At 43.5% G+C, this 15,534-nt stretch overlaps 1 protein-coding gene across 2 annotated transcripts; it reads right to left on the reverse strand.

Moving 5' to 3' along the window:
- Window positions 1-242: 242 nt before the first annotated feature.
- On the reverse strand, window positions 243-13,415 carry kcnn1a (potassium intermediate/small conductance calcium-activated channel, subfamily N, member 1a; the record flags this gene model as incomplete). Of its 2 annotated transcripts, none has more annotated exons than XM_080859686.1 (8): window positions 243-527; window positions 747-816; window positions 2,345-2,472; window positions 2,864-2,974; window positions 3,222-3,363; window positions 9,654-10,072; window positions 10,370-10,462; window positions 13,053-13,415. In XM_080859686.1, the coding sequence occupies 8 exons, from the start codon at window positions 13,413-13,415 to the stop codon at window positions 243-245; spliced, it is 1,611 nt and encodes a 536-aa protein (XP_080715812.1). The 2 variants fall into 2 exon arrangements, with proteins under 2 accessions (XP_080715812.1, XP_080715811.1); XM_080859685.1 differs by having other exon boundaries at window positions 10,370-10,465.
- Window positions 13,416-15,534: the final 2,119 nt, after the last annotated feature.

Genomic DNA, 15,534 nt, shown 5'->3' on the forward strand with positions numbered 1-15,534 from the left:
GTATACAAGGGCTTTACAAAAAAGCTAACTTGAACAGCCATACAATGGCCAAAACATAATCCATAAATCTACAAATTTTTTTTTAATGATTGGGTTCAGTCTCTTGATGTTAAGTTCTCAGTTGTACTCGCTGGCTGTCTGCTTTGTCGGAGGAGATTCTGTGCTGGAGTTGCAGCAGCTTTAGATCAGATTCCGCCTGTGTCAGTGTCAGTGTCAGTGCCAGTACCCATCCCGGGTCGGGGCTAGCCACTGTCTGAGGAGGTGTGCGGCGCCGTGGAAGGTGACCTCCGGCGCCGAGAAGGGGTCCAGGAGCGATCCGAACCCAGCGAGGCGGGCCGGTAGCGGTGCATGAAGCTGTCCAGGAGGTCCTGCTGCTGCTGGGTTATGGCTTGGGAGATGAGACATGGCAGGGCCTGGAGGGTGCCCGTCACCGAGTCCAGTTTGTCCTCCAGCGTGCCAATGCGTTTATCCAGCTCCTCGCTGCGCTCCTGCAGCTCCGACACCAGGTCGTACATCACGTTTTGGGTCTGTAGGAGAGATTTGCTATCAGGGTGGGATACACACAGACCCAAACATGACCTGACTACAACGCCACACACCCACACATGTAGAGGCGGCCGAGAGAGATAAGCCTTGTTGCATTGTCTGATATTCTGATATGCGATATCCACTATATGGACCCTGAGATTTAGTATAAGAAACAAAAACCTCATGAATCAACATCAAATAAACGCTAAGACGTCTACCTTAGCCAGGTCCACCAGGGTGTTCGCCTGGTCGTTGAGTTTCCTCTGCTCCATCTTCACACTGCGAAGCCTGGGGAAAGGTGGGGGGGGGGGGGGGGGGGGGGCACGTTTGGGTGGGTGGGGGGGAGGGGTCACCGGGGAAGAGCAACACAGTACTGTCAGTAAGGCTGTAAAGAGGGCAGTGGGTGAGAGAGTCTGACCTGCATGCAAGCATTCAAAGTCCTCTCGGGCCAATTCATCACATGCAGTGAGCAGCATAAAGAGTCGACTCAACGTTGTTGGCTTCACATTCAGAAACGCTAATAGAATCAGCTCAGATTTCTGCAGTCCACCAACCATTCACCATAAAACGAAAAAGGGAATGTCAGGGAGCCTCATTCATGGATGACGGCACATGAACCGGCAGACGGTTGTGATGGTGGCACACATGAGACCAAAGGGAAAACTTGTGGGAATGGCATATTAACGTATCCTATTACTCCTTTGGAAAACAGGTATATACGTATATCTTCCAGGAAAATAGCAGGCAAGGGTGTTCTGCATTCCAGGGTGAGATTGAAAGAGCGTCTGCCTCTCTATCCTGCCTTTTATTCTCAATACTCAGAGAGATTCCAGATGTTATCTAGTAAAGCACAATTTGTGAATGAATCTTTCTTTAATTGATCTATTGGTGTAAATGCAAAAGACGCTTATAAGGTATTCTAATGCAGGACAGGGCCAGTATTCTTTCTGAAGCAAACTAAACCCTCCATATCACCTTGCATCTGACCATGAAAGATCTGACCATTAAAGACTCATGTATGGTTACTCTTCAGTTGCCTTAGCATGACATCAACAAATGAGTAGAACACCGCTATGAGTGCAAGTTAATATGGAGACAGTGGCAACCTCACTGATTAATGGTGTTTGTATGAGCACAGCAAACCTAAAGCCTGAACAAAAAATGCTCTTATTTATATTCGTGCTGTAGAGCAATGGAAACATTTGAGTTAGTTAAAAACATGAGTGTGTCGTAAATTAAAACTGGTGCCCATATTCAGACCTCATGCATGTGAAATACAGAAAAGGAGAATGCGAGGGAGAGAGTAAGGGCGAACACCAAGGACACAACTTACTTCTGAGCTCTGCAGTGAGAGAGCGAAACAAAGACAGAACAAGAACACAGTTCAAGTTTAGAACCCCACAACATTCAGTACACAACAACAGGTCACGATGAACTATTACACTTCTCACAACAAGCACAGGGCAAGGGTTAGGGGGAGGGGGAGGAAAGAAGACAACTCTCACATCACACATAAACTAGATGAACTGTGTATCAGCTTCAAATCACCACCTGACGACAAACCCCTATAGTTCTAGGCTTATAGCAAGAGCACAATTCTGTTTTAAACTAGGCAAGAAGACAGATAAATCTATGAAGTCATTAAGTTTACCACCCCTTAATTTCTCCAAGGTGAATTGCTCTTCAGCTATTCCAACAACCTTTAAATTATCTTACTTTTCAGACGCCATCCCTGTTAAGTTATCACTATCACCTTCACCCTTAGCACTGTCAGCAGCAGACATCGTGCTCTTTACTTCAGCAGAGTCATACTCACTGATGGATGGCCTGTAGAAACTTGCGCTGGTGTTTGCGCACTTTGGCATGATCGATCTTCTTCACTAACTTTGTGTGTTTGTAGATGAGCCATGTTTCCCTGAGTACATTGGCAGCTGTGTTCTTAACCTAGAGGAAGGGGTTGAACATGACAGTCATGTAAAAGCCTTAGCCTAGAATATGGAAATACACTGAGAAAATCACACAAACAAAATAAAAGTCAAAGACCTCAGATGCAATGACACTGTATCACTGAGAACTAGATAACACCACCTGAATTACATAACTGCTGATTTAGGGAAATCTTGAAGGATTCAACTTCAAATTAACTTCAAATTAGACTGTAACAGAGCTAACAGGTGAGAGAAAAAAACAAATCCTTCACTGATAACTGATAACATCTGTGCAATGGTTAAAAAAAATGAAAAGTAGACACAGTCAGTTCTGTTCTGCAATAGGGGAATCCCAAACGCTTGATATTTAGGATGCCCAATCTAGACCAGTGCTTTAGGTTACTTACTCGTTTACAGAGCTGTGTATCCATCATGAAGTTGTGGACATGTTTCTCAGCCTTGGTGAGTTCCAATTTCCTGGCTACCACGGCAACCACTAGTGCAGTGCAACCAGCTCCCTGTAGGAAAACATGTTGTCATGTCTGTTATGGTATCCAAATGAACTACCACACCTTCCTTCTGTGAATCTATAATGTGCGTTAACAGCAACCATTCTTTTTAAAAGACTTCTGATTTAAGCTATGCATATAAACTCATTTATGCATGTGTTTAAACCCAAGCAAAATCTATAACATTATATGTTCTGGTGATGAAATAATGACTACTTTTTTCATTTATCCTTAATGCTGGCAAAAGAAGACATACCATGATTCCCGTTAGCAGACACACGCCTTTGCCACAGTATGTGTGTGGGACCATGTCTCCATAGCCAATAGAGAGGAAAGTTATAGAGATTAGCCACATCGCCCCCAGGAAGTTACTGGTCACTTCCTGTTTGTCGTGGTACCTGGTATAGTGACAGGACAGACAGAAGATAAGGTTGGTGAGAAGCAGAATACTGGAGAAGGTAGCCAGGGAAGCTGAAGGTCATAGATGTAACCAGACACAAAATCCTTCAATTGATATGAAAATGTGATAACACATTTTACAAGAGTATGTAGTATCCTTGTACTTTCAACTCGCTTAACACATTCTACTGGTGTAATAAAAAACAAGAAGAAAAAAAGGTAACAACAAAAGAAAACACATTTTGCTGTCAATGCAGCAGGGTAGAGACCCTTCATAATGTATTATGGACACTATGTATAATTACAAAATAACTGAAAACCAGTAACTGTTTTCTTTGTCATTAATGTGCAAGTCAAACAATGTTTGACTAGAACAGACATGAAGTCTAGAAAAAGCATTTGTTTCATTTGTGGTGAAAACTTTCAAGCATCCACTGTGATTGACATCAAGCATAGGATGAACAGTGCTGATGATACAAAAGCATTCCCAAAGCAATCGTGTCAAACATAACCCAACAAAGGTCTAAACACCATCACTTTGTTGAGCATCATAAATGGCAAGCATCCATACAGAAGACCTGCGAAAAGGACATCCAGCAACATTCAGTTATCTATGTATTGCTTCATTCATTCATTGTGCCTAGTGAGGACAGGCCCAAGATGGAGACACACAACCCATTTCAACCTTTTCACCTCAACCTCGCTAGTGCGCTACGCACTTAGATCAATAATGTGTCCAAGAGGAGACCAGGGGATAAGGGTTCGCTTTGAGCAATTAATAACAATCTGAGTGCACTCTGAATGAGACACATAATGGGTCTTATAGTGGTACGTGAGCATATTTAAAAGCAAACTTAGTTGCTCTTTGAGTGCGGCACAAGCAATTTAACATGCCAGAGAACTGCCAATGACTAGTCTGACCGCCAGTGACCCACCATGTAAATTGGCATTGGCCACAAATTTGGATTTAATTAGGTGTGAAATGGTGCTAAAGACACCTGGAGCAGATGGTTTTGCATTCGGTTGGAATTTTAAAATGGGTCTCTAAAAGGAGCCTCCTTGGACTGTTCCTCCTAGACAGTTCACTCTCCACACATGATGTATCATGCCATTAGCTGGACCTATCTATTTCTGTCCCAGCCTGACACCGCAAACATGCTCTGAGAGTGAGAGCAACCCGCCGGTTTCCCTATTAAGACCAGACAGTGATTGGGGAAGTATGCCCAGTTTTAAACATGCGAACGAAGCAAAAGATACCAGACAGTGTATCCTATCAAAACCAGACAGTGATTGGAAAAAAAAGCCCAGTTTGAACATGCGAACGAAGCAGTAGATACCATGCAGGCATTTAAAAAAAGATCTCCACATCCTGCATGCTGAGAAAAAAGTCCAGTATATTGAGAGCCATGAGGGAAATGATCAAGCCTAGAAGGTGTTAATGGAAGCCATCTTAGACGCTGTCAAAATGGAAGCCCAATGAACACAAATATCGGCAGTGTGCCTTCATCTGGAATTCCCTACACTGTGTCAGTAATAGAATTCAGACAGAGAATCAGTTCTGTGCTGAAGCTCCAGAAACTCTAAAAAAAGGCATTTTGCTCAGGGCAGTCCACCAAACAGCTACAGCGCTTTAACCAACAGAGCTGACGAGATATATAGAGATTCAGGCCTAAAGCCTATGTACGTATGTTGACTGTACAGTGTGGTTGATGTCAAAATAGTGAAACTGTGTTGCAAGATCCAGAATCACATATAATGTCAAATAAGTGTCATAATTGCACCATAAGGGGCTGATCTCTTTTGAAGCTGGTGTCAGATCTCAGGGTAGAGCTAGCTCGCTGTCTTCAGTTAAATGCTGGACAAGTTATAAGTTTCCTTATATGAGGCCCTTCCATTGAAGTACTGAAGTATTTTCTACACTCCAACTCTCTGTCAGTGTCTGTCTAAGTCAGGCAAGCAACACTTCACAGGGGACACTTTTGAAATTTCATAAATTAAAGAGTGCAACTATGCTTTTGTTCACATATGTGAACCTTATCTATGAGAGACTAACTTTAGTTAAATCTCCCTGTGCTTTCATGTTCTTACCTACATCGTGAACATGGCATATGGAGTCACAGGGGGGCAGCTTAAACTGCCTCTGGCCTGTCATTTTAGACATTACAAGGAGGGTATAACAGGACTCATTTTTTCCTTTCCTTGCCTTTTCAAAAATGGTCAAATTGGCCCAAAGCTCTGCCTTACACTGATAAACTGACCTCATTCATAGGAGGTAGCTAAAAAACACATGAATCAATACCAGTCTGCTGGCGTGTTGCTTTCAGTTTATAAAATATAAAGATATTCCTCTTTCCCTACATTTTAAAAGGTCCATCGCTTGCTAACTTTAAACAAGGGGGCTTCTACATAACAAATGGCCTCATTGCAGGTTTGAACAGAGGGGTAAGGTTGTGGGGTTAACATTCAAAGCTCTCAATATACTGTATGCAGTTCTGGCATAAAATGGAGAAGAGCTGGCACCACCTTCAACTTAGATCAGAATTGTAAGCGTTGGCAAAGACGGCCCACCTTAAGGAACTTCCCTGAAAGCCCCATGTGTGTCTTTCCCCAATCAATCGAGAAGAATGTTTTTTGGTTGTGAGCTACTGCAGCATAGATCCGAATCCATCCCTGATAGGACACAGGCGCTACACTGGGCGAGGGTAGGAAGGAGAGCCACAACCTAAGCGTGTTTTGAATCCGTCAGAAATGCAAAACGCTCAAGTTTAACAACAGAAACAGCTGAAGTTTGGACTATTCCTTCAAGAGTTTTTTTTTTTAGTGGGAACCCGTACTACCTTACTTGATACTCATGACACAGTAGGCGAGAGTCTGAATTTAACTGAAATGCAGAAGAGTGAAGATATCCAGGAGATGGGCTAGACACCACTTCTTTTTTAATGATCATTATGCTCTGCGAAATGGGTTTGATATTCTCTTTCATGTAATTATTTGGGATGAGAGCTCAATCCAAAGGTCCAGCAGATGACCAAGATACAATCATGTGAGGTTTTGCCTGATCAACGTGGTTTAGGGGTTTAGAAACTGCAACTGCTTCTAAATGAGTTATCCTCTCCCACAGAGAGTTGGTGTCAACTTTAATCAGATGGTCACATCACCATGGTTAAATCCTGTGAGCATGCAAAGACTTAAGCTTTTTAATGTCTGATGTTATATTTATCCTCACATACCAATACTCCAAGGGTATTTTTAGGATCCACAGATTCTCGCAGCATTCACACACACCCACCCTACAGATCAGCCCACCCTACACACCCACACACACAAACACATATCACAAACGTATGAATATTTACTGATGACATTCACTCGAATGACAGACAAGCTGAGACACTTAAAATGGACCGTGTTGATGGGCTGCTGTTAACAGGTTCACTCTTTAGTGAGCGACTGAAAGTAAAAGTGCTAAATCCAGGAACTAAGTGGATGAGGTAGCGAGATGTAGCGTCTCTCTAGGACTTCACAGGATACCATCACAGATTATGAACCTCCTGTCATGGAGCTCATCAAGGGAGTGCTATGATTGGTTTGTTTCCTCAGTTCACACAAATGTAGAACATCGCTAATTCCCCCTAACTCACCCGTTAATGCAACTAATTCATGGGCGCTGCTGTCAAAGCAATGTGAGTGCCATTTGGTTATTAGTTGATTAGTTAGACCAAATTACAATCACACACATGTTCTCTCAGTGATCTGTAGCTATGTAGGCCATCCAGAGGAGAGAAATCCTGGGCGGCTAGCCATCCATGACCATCAGACATGTCATAGCATTTATTCCTTCTGTCAAATGTGTTCTAGAGGAAATGTGAAGAAATGTCAAGGAACAGAACAACAGACAAGACAAGAAGAAAATGCGATTACACGGCACGTATCCAATAGTCATAGACTCGAGGCCACCTGTAAGCTTATGGCGCGAGTAGTAATGGGCATTGTCATCGCAGCCATTTGTGATGTATCTTCCAGACCCCAACAACAAACCATATTCCCACCCTGTAGATGCATTCTAGATGGACTCCGTGCTCGTCAAGTCTCACACCGCTCTGCCCTGAGGCTGGCCAGTGTGCAAACGCTAATAGATGCAGAGAGCACTAGCAAACCCCCCCCGCCCCCCCCCCCCCCCGCCCCCTTCCTCGCCAACCCCGCTCAGCAGCACTTAAAGTAACACCTCTTTGCAATTACTTGACAAAAGTAAACATGAAGACCATCATGCTGCTTCATTGTTTACCAAAGGTGAGCCCCCAGCCTATTTTCAAACCATGTTTGAAGCACAGAATGGACAAAGGAGAGCTTTTATATAACACTGTTCACTGCAGTTCTTTCCTCTGCCTGAGAGTTTGTTCTAAAATGGACAGCATTACCCTCACCATTTTCTCACATGATCACACGGCATGGACCATGTGTGTGTGTTTGTGTGTGTGTGTATGTGTGTGTGTGTGTGTGTGTGTGTGTGTGTGTGTGTGTGTGTGTGTGTGTATGTGTGTAAGTGTGTCTGTATGTGTGTAAAATGGGAGCGATTTGTCATGAAAATATTGAAATATGTTGACAACTTTGACAGAAACATGGATTTGCTACTCACTCTACTTTACAAGAATGTTGAGAATGTTGTAAGGTCAAAAACAAGATAAAAATACACCAAAACCGTGAAGATTAACATCTTATTCTTGAAATAGTTCTCAGAGGTCTAAAGGTTGTCTCTAATAATTGGTTTAGGAACAATAATAATAGCGAGATACCCTGAGGCCTGTTTGTGAAGGTGATTTGAAGGAGCTGCTCCATTTTAGCACGAGCTCCCGCCTCCTCCTTTATATCACAGAGCCATTTAAAAGAAAGACGCTTGATTTACAGTGCTGCTCGAATAAAAGGTTCCCCTACGCTGAGAGTGACCGAGAGAGCCCAAATGCATTTTCCATCGACATCCTTTTGTCCTTTTCATGAGGACGGTGCCACATTTGCAGATGGTTTCTTTTCAACGTTTTTTTTTTTTTTTTTTGCCGTTTGTAGCTTCCCCACGCCCACCCCTCCAACTTTGAGAGTAGCAGTGGCACCAGCTCAATGAACAATGGTAGGTGTTCTCCACGGCTAGAGAGCGAGGACTCACATGGTATCCCTATGGAGCAGCATAGAGGGGAAATAGAAAGTACAACAGTGAATTAAACACACACCAACACACACACACACACACACACACACACACACACACACACACACACACACTCACACACACTTAATGTATGTACACACACCCGCCTATGCACACACGCACACACACACTTCAGTTCGTTTCACACTCACATACATTTTTTTTTTTAGAAATGAAAGCAAGCTAGCCTTTTAGCGTGCACTTCTGCAGATGGCACCAGGGGCAGGGCAGGGAAGAGGGGGGGAGGGGGGGGTCAGTGCATGGAGGTCATATTTTGTGACACCTCAACTATAGAGTGGCTAGAAACAGGCTTCTCTCTGGCCTCTTGTGACGCATGGTGAAGACTGCAAAGTGGTTAAGGTGAAGTAGTGACTGGTAGCTGGGTGGAAAGATGGAAAACCACAGGAGGCAAAGCAGGCGCGGAAAATAGCAGTCGTACAGCAGAATTTTAACAACTAAATAAAGGAGATTCACCATTTCATACTTCACCTACACACACGCGTCTCTCCATGACAACTGAAATTAATGAATCTATTCCAGATGAGCCACATGATGCAAAATCTTAATAGCTGACCTCTGGTTAAAACAAAGTAAAAAGATTTAAATGAGCACTGCTTCAAATCCTCTGCGTGCTGAGCAGAGATCAGTTTAAAATTTGCACCATCCCCCTTGAGATGAAACGTGATGAAGAGATAGGCATCCTTGGGTCTGTTCAGCATTACCAAAACAAACCATTCAGCAAACAACCAGTTAGACACTCATGAATTATTGATAGACTCCTAATACAGCATACAACAAAAGAGAGGACTTTTTTTTTTACACACAATCAACGCCTGGATGAGACACGACTACAACCACCACCACTTCCCCCTTCACTTCCCCTTCTGGAGGCGGTAGCTGCTCATGTTCCTGAAGGGGCAGAAAGGAGTGAGTGAGAGGTGGAGGTGGAGAGGAGTGGGAGAGGGATAGAGCTAAGAAGAGGAGGGATGGAGGGATGGAGAGACGGAGGGGTGGTCGGTAGATTGGTGGGCGGGTGGATGGTAGCCAGTCGGATCACGGCGGAGGGCCGAATCGCACATCGCAACGTACCTCTCGCAGACGCGCACGGTCCAGGCGGCGATGATCCAGGAGGAGATGCTGAAGACCAGCAGCACGGTGCCGGGGCAGATGGTCATGAGCGTCTTCATGACGAAGCGCGTGTTAAAGTTGATCTTGTTGAGCGCGCCGATGCTGCGCGACGACGCGTCCGTGAACAGCTTGCTGTGCAGCAGCATGACGCGGCCGATCAGGTAGAGCCGCAGGAACATGGGGATGGACAGGATGATGTCCACGTCGGCGTCCGCCACCGAGGGCACATAGGTGAAGGCCAGGCGCGCCGTCCACGTGAAGACGTACTGTCCCGGGATGGGGTGGATGGCACACACCAGCAGCTCCAGCACGATGAAGAAGATGCGCTCGTACGTCATGGCGATCCGCCAGTCGTCCGCACCGTTGTCCACCATGAAGAGCTGACGGGGAGGACAGAGCAGGAAGGGGGAGAGGGGGAGAGGGGGAGAGGGGGAGACACAGAATTTCACCTGAGCACTTTTATTAAAACAGTTCACCCCCCTTTTCTCAATATTGTATTTTTTTCTTTTTTACATTCATTTAGAAAAAGTACTATTATGATGTATTAAGATGTATATGTTATATTTAATTCCACACATCTTTTATAGCTTATATATAGTATATATTATAGTATATAATTATAAATCGAAGAATACATTTCAAGGACAAGTGTTTTTTGGTCTTTTGGTAAGTCTCACCTGGATTTCCCGGGCATGGTACATTATAATAAGACCAAGCAAAATAACAGTGGAGAGGCTGATAAGGCATTTCAGTGCAAATGAATATGAGGATTCCTGCAGAGAGAGATAAAAACACACAACATACGCTCAAGATAAGAGCCCGAAACAAAGAGATGAAACAATTAATTTATGGTGCTTCAGAATTCCCTAATTAGTATGGATGTTGCGGGTATACAATATGATACATAGGTGGTCGTTAAGCCACAGTCAAGTCTGCTGACAGTTTTTACACAAATTATATACAGTAATTTCCCTCCATTAAGGCATGCTGTCTAAACCATCTGCATCAGCAATGGCTTACCCCAAGGGGGCCTGAGTTCCCTGAAGCAGTGAACCACTCCAGCTTGCCACACTCCCCCCCCCCCTTTGACACTTTATTAGATGAATGCCATCCATAATGAAACTATAATGGACATTACTCCATAGATATATAGCTGTAATGGACAGTATGTGTAGAGAGAACATGGGACAGAATCATGACCCTCGCTCCGTGCCGGTATTCCCTGGAAAGAGGCCAAGCACAGTCAAATGCCCGGTTGAAATACGGCCGTGTACAATGAGGAGTGAACTGTAAAATGTGGAATCTACTTGTGGCACAAACATTTATCTCCCCCAACGCTGTCCCCCTCCGGTGCACCGCGCTCCACGAGCTGGAATACATCACGGCTGGTGGGGGATGTGATGAATTGGATGGTTTATATGCTAGTGCTGTACATCTGTGGGTGGCCCATACATCATAGCAGAACTGAGCTGAGTGGCAGACTGTTCCCCAGACTCCACGGGTTTTAGTTTGAAATGCTACTTCATGGATTAGCTTTTAGCCCTGCTGTCTGGGTAATATGGTGTGCATGTAGTTAGCATTGCACGCCACGGGTTAATGATGGTTCACTGTACATGTTTAGGTGTAGGTGTTAGGTGGGCCCACAGCACTGGGTATGGAAGCAAAAACTGAGCATAAAAAGCACACATTACTATTTCTCATGTAGTGTCCTTTTCTAGTTACATGCGTTAACGTTTTCAATTTAGATTCAAACTAAAAAGGAAATAAGGACATTGTTCTCAATTAAATTTAATTTAATATGGGTTTGCTTGCGTTTTGGACACTAATTGGTCTAATGGTTCTGTGGGTAAATCAGCGCCACTGCCACAATGAACTGCAATCTTTTTCCACCATTCTATCTCTTTTTCCACCATTCTATCTCTTTTTCCACCATTCTATCTCTTTTTTAACCATTCTATCTCTTTTTCAACCATTCTATCTCTTTTTAACCATTCTATCTCTTTTTCAACCATTCTATCGTGTTAAAAACACCTATTTTTGAGGGACACCCATTATTTACACGCTACTGTCGCAAATAATTAGCATTTGCAAATCAGCTAGCCCTTTAAAAAAGCTCTTGAAGCAGACTTGAGATGCCAGATTTAGGCTTGTTGTATCTGAAGTGTATGGTAATCTTGAATGAATATTTGCTGAGCCTTGAGTTGGCATGGTGAGTTCGGTCTCTTTTCCTTACGCTTCATTTGGCGAGTTTACCATGAGCTAATTTGACAATTTTGACTTTTCCTACAATCAATGCCCCAACACCCAAACAATTCCCTATTGAGGGCATCCAAACCACAATAAAGGCGCTGGAAACGAGTTGAACACCAGGCAAAGAGATGTGAGAGATGCAGTAAATGCTGAGGGAAACTGCACAGCTTTAGGACTTAAGGCAAACCAGGGAAATATTATCCTCTTTTGAAATTACAAGTGGTGCTGTCGGCATCTCAATAAATGCAAAGACTCTTTTTCATTATCAGAAAGCCTACCAATTAGGGGACTTATTTTTAACAATGAAACTAGACTGCTCCCCCAGTCTCCCCACACCTAACCTCTGGTCCCAAGTGTCTTTCAGGACACAATTATGTGGGAAATTGTTTTGAGCCTCCCTAGTGACATAACATTGAATAAACTAATTAATTCACCTGTCATTAGTCTGAAGACTGCCATCCCAAAGGTCCCTTTTTTATGTATATCCTACCCAAGGGTGTGGAAACATGCAAAGTACACTGTCATTACTAAGTCCCTGTTTTAGTAAGACACCCTTTTATAACAATCTGACATATGTCAAGCGGAAAAACAAAATTGATATAAAAAAACTCGTTTTGATACAGGCTATCAGTTTGACCCACCAGCAGATGCCATGTTCAATTTGTCAGCTCAAAACCAATGAAAGGTCAAATGATGCTTGTGGCATCTTCCTTATGTGCTGTTCTACAGTGCCACGATGAAAGACACTGCTGGATGTTCAAATAATCAGCTCAGAGCTAATTAAGAGTAAAACACAAAGCATATTAGCTCATTTACACTGGAAGCCCCTGTCTGTAATACTGCATGTGTGCTAGGTTATTTTATGTACATGATGCTTGGCAGACTGGCAGGAATATGTATGTGACCGACCATAATTACATAAGATATACTGTGTGTAGTTACAATATAGCTTTCTTGAGCAATGAAGGGTGTTTGTGAGTTGGATAATATGCAACATGATTTCATCAAACTGAGATCACCTTGTATTACACTCAGAACACCCACAAATACTTTCATATTTATACTTCACATTTTAAAGAGAAAGATTAATTGATCAGCTTCATCACTTACCTTTGTATAAACCCCCCAAGATAGTTCAGTCTCTGTCACCATGACAACAATCCCAAACATGCCAAATATCAAGGCGTAGTCACTGAGCCGCTTGCGTTTCTCGAACAGGGCCCTGCGGTGGCCGAGCTTGTAGCCGATGTCCTTGTTTTTCTTTCCGTTTCCGCTGCCCTCTCCGACCAGGCTTTCGTTGGACGCCTTGCTGTTTTCATCGCTATTGCCCTTGGAGACCACCACCTCCAGGCCCGAACTGTGCAGCGTCTGCAGCGGTTGGGTCTCCGAGTCGTGCTCTGCCAGGTTGCGTCGTGACGACGCCAGGCTGCCCAGTGGTCTTACCACTCCCCCATTGTACTTGCAGCTGTTCATGGCTATCTGAGGCAACGAGTGGCTGCTCGCAGAGACTGAGAGCTTGGATCCAGCATGGCTCAGCTTCGTCGTCTCAGCATTGACCTGTCCAAAGGAGGAGCCAGAGGCGAGCGGGTTAGAGGAGGACAGCACTTCATCACTGCCATGTCACCACTGATCTCAGTCACACCTTGACTGGACAATATTACAACATACTCCTTTGCGCTTATGTACACATACTCTGGTTGTTTGTCATTTTCCCCAACTCTCCCCCAAGTGTTATTTATCATTGACTGATACCAAAGTGCACAAGTGCGGTTGTGTCTATTCAACTGGGGTCAAAGGGTGATCACATAGGCAGTCACTAGCAGAAATGCTTAAATAATACGGCAGCAGTTGAGCTGATTAATAGTTCATTCACAGTGGTGTTCTGAGAACCCAATACAACAGCAAAAAACGAATGATAATCTAAAACACCCCCGTCAATACCCTGCTTTTTTTCCACTTGCAAGTGCACAACAGCAGGAACCCGTTAAGCCACTGGAAGCTATCACCTGACACTGACTCCTTTTATAAGAATGCATCGGAAGGTTAAGCATTAATGAAGACTACGGTAAACAAATCCACTGTTATATACATAGGTCTACGTTTCCCGCCATCTACGCCCGCCCTCCAGAAGCTCAACACGTATCAAATAGCAGGGGTTTGGATGGTAAGCAGTCAATGCACACATGTGGTGTCTTTAACCTAAAATCTAAAAACAACTCAGCCAAAAGACAAAATGTACCCCAGAATTTTAGTATGCAATCTCTCACAGCTTCTCTGCTGCTGGTACACCACATTGTAAAGCAATAGTCAATTACCTTACGTTTATAAAAAAAAAAAAAGGGATCATTGATGTCATTTGCCCTTTTTATTGCAAAAGGCAGCCAGAGCCTCACAAAAAAGGCAGATATACAGTGGAGAGAAACATAGTCACTGTTTCTCATTTTTCTATATCATAGAATTAGCGCAGTAAAAAACAAAAAAAAAATACCAAATCATATCAAACTGTGTCGTAAAATAGGAATGAAGGTGAAGTCGATATAAAAATGTACTTCATGTCTATCCATGAGTAACACACTGCACTGAGTCCTTTTATGGTGACTTACATGTAATGACGCCTCCAAAGGGAATCCATTTACTAAATCAGATTTTCCAGCTCGCCAAAAGAGATGACTTAAGGGCCTCCTGCACCAGGCTACTATAAAGGCTCTACAGCACATACGCACCAGGCCACGCATAGCCAGCATCTGTCACGGTTATTTATACATACTTTAATTCTGTGTTCTGCTGTAAGAAGATGCTTCACAGAAAATTGCCTGTGAATGTAAATGGTACAGAAACATTATTAATTGCCTTTCCTGGGCTATAAAGGGTTAAAGGCTACAATGCCCTTTGATCGCAGCTGGGTCTCTGCAGTCTCCTTTCATTATAGAATCAGAAAGGAGGTTACTATTGGAAACAGGGAAGCCTTTGGCCCTGGGTGATCACAGGATGTGTTCATGGTGAAGTGATATCAGGGTGAATCAGATGGCAAAGTGCAGCCCTGCTTCACCCCGATGATGTGATTTAAATCCGCATTTTAAAACCTTTAGTGTAAATGCAAAGGCAAAAAAACCAGGAAGCAAACCAACAAACATAAAAAAAAAAGATTTAGAGAGTAGAGCAGTTTCTTTCAGGCAGATGCAGTCATTTGTCTCCCTCTCAAACGTTTGTGTTCTCTCGAGATACACGGCCCGTTTACTAGAAAGCTCTCGGGTAAATCAAAAGCAAGTGATTCGGCGCAGGTGCGGGCCCTGAGGTGAGTAAGCAATTTTACTTTCAAAGGGACCATGACACAGAGCAAAAAGACTGCCTTTGCTATGCCTCTCTGGAAGAGCAAGTCCACATGAAAATGATCTTTAGGAATACTTGTGGACTGAATGCCTCACTGTGACCATTAGGGCAATATTTGAGAAAAATAATCCCAATAATCCTTAATTAGATACATAAACTGCATCTAATCGCTTAATAATTACACTACTTCCTGTTTGTGATAATGACATCAAACCCAGCTGAGATGATGCTGATAATGTAGCAGCTATTGTTTGGCCCCATT

This window comes from Sprattus sprattus (genome assembly GCF_963457725.1).
Source record: "Sprattus sprattus genome assembly, chromosome: 20".
Taxonomy (NCBI): domain Eukaryota; kingdom Metazoa; phylum Chordata; class Actinopteri; order Clupeiformes; family Clupeidae; genus Sprattus; species Sprattus sprattus.